Below are 770 nucleotides of genomic sequence, written 5' to 3'. Positions count from 1 at the left end.
TGCTGCGGGGGTTCGAGTCGCCCCAGCCACACGGCCTGGGCCCCAGGCACGGCTCCCAAAGCCAGGAGAGCAGTCAGCAGTGTGGCCCTCATCCCGTGGAGCCACACCGCCACCCCGCAGCTGTGCAGCTCCTGCCCCGAACCTGCTTATGTGGCCAAGCCTCAGTGTGGGTGGCCACCTTCGGTACCCATCCCACCTTGCCAAGGGAGGAATTATCGATGAGGTGGGGACCCTTGCCAGCCCAGACCAGCCAGAGCCAAGAGGGGCCTGGGGTGCACACACAGCCTGTTCTAAGTAGGTGTGCAGTATGGCCCTGCTTGTCACCACCTGGAAGATTCCAGAATGATCGCTCTGAGCCAGCTCCTCAGAGTTGTCACCGCAGGCCCCACAGAGGCCGAGACAAGGCTGAGAAGAGATGGCAGCTGGGCAGGGCAAGGGCCTTCCAGAGCCTGCGGTTTGGGCAGCTCTTGTCTCAGCCATGGGAACACGGAGAACCCAAAGGGCCTTCAGAACAGCCTCCCACACCCCCCTGGCCACACGCCTCTGCTCTGCTGGGCTAGCCACTGGCCCAGGCCATCCTGTCCCTTCTGTCCCATCCACTTCCGGCCAGCCTGGCCGCAACCTCCCACTCCGCCCTGACCCGGCCCCAGGTCGGCAGGCTCCGGGGGCTGAGACAGAGGTGCTCACAGGCCCCTGAGCCCCATGGGGCATGGCTGGAGCCCCTCCGGCCACACACGCCCACAGCAGCTCATAGAACCCTTGCTGTCGAT

At 65.1% G+C, this 770-nt stretch overlaps 1 protein-coding gene across 1 annotated transcript in view; it reads right to left on the bottom strand.

The window, feature by feature from the left end:
• LCN6 (lipocalin 6) overlaps positions 1-325 on the bottom strand; it is a 6,034-nt gene extending 5,709 nt beyond the window's left edge. Inside the window, exon 1 of the mRNA XM_027766269.1 lies at positions 13-325. Within this exon, the coding sequence (XP_027622070.1) occupies positions 13-92 (80 nt within the window). The 5' untranslated portion in view covers positions 93-325. The remainder of the gene's footprint in view (positions 1-12) is intronic.
• Positions 326-770: the final 445 nt, after the last annotated feature.

This window comes from Tupaia chinensis, unplaced genomic scaffold (assembly GCF_000334495.1).
Source record: "Tupaia chinensis unplaced genomic scaffold, TupChi_1.0 Scaffold142100_1, whole genome shotgun sequence".
Taxonomy (NCBI): domain Eukaryota; kingdom Metazoa; phylum Chordata; class Mammalia; order Scandentia; family Tupaiidae; genus Tupaia; species Tupaia belangeri.
This window is presented reverse-complemented; position numbering and strand designations above follow the sequence as displayed.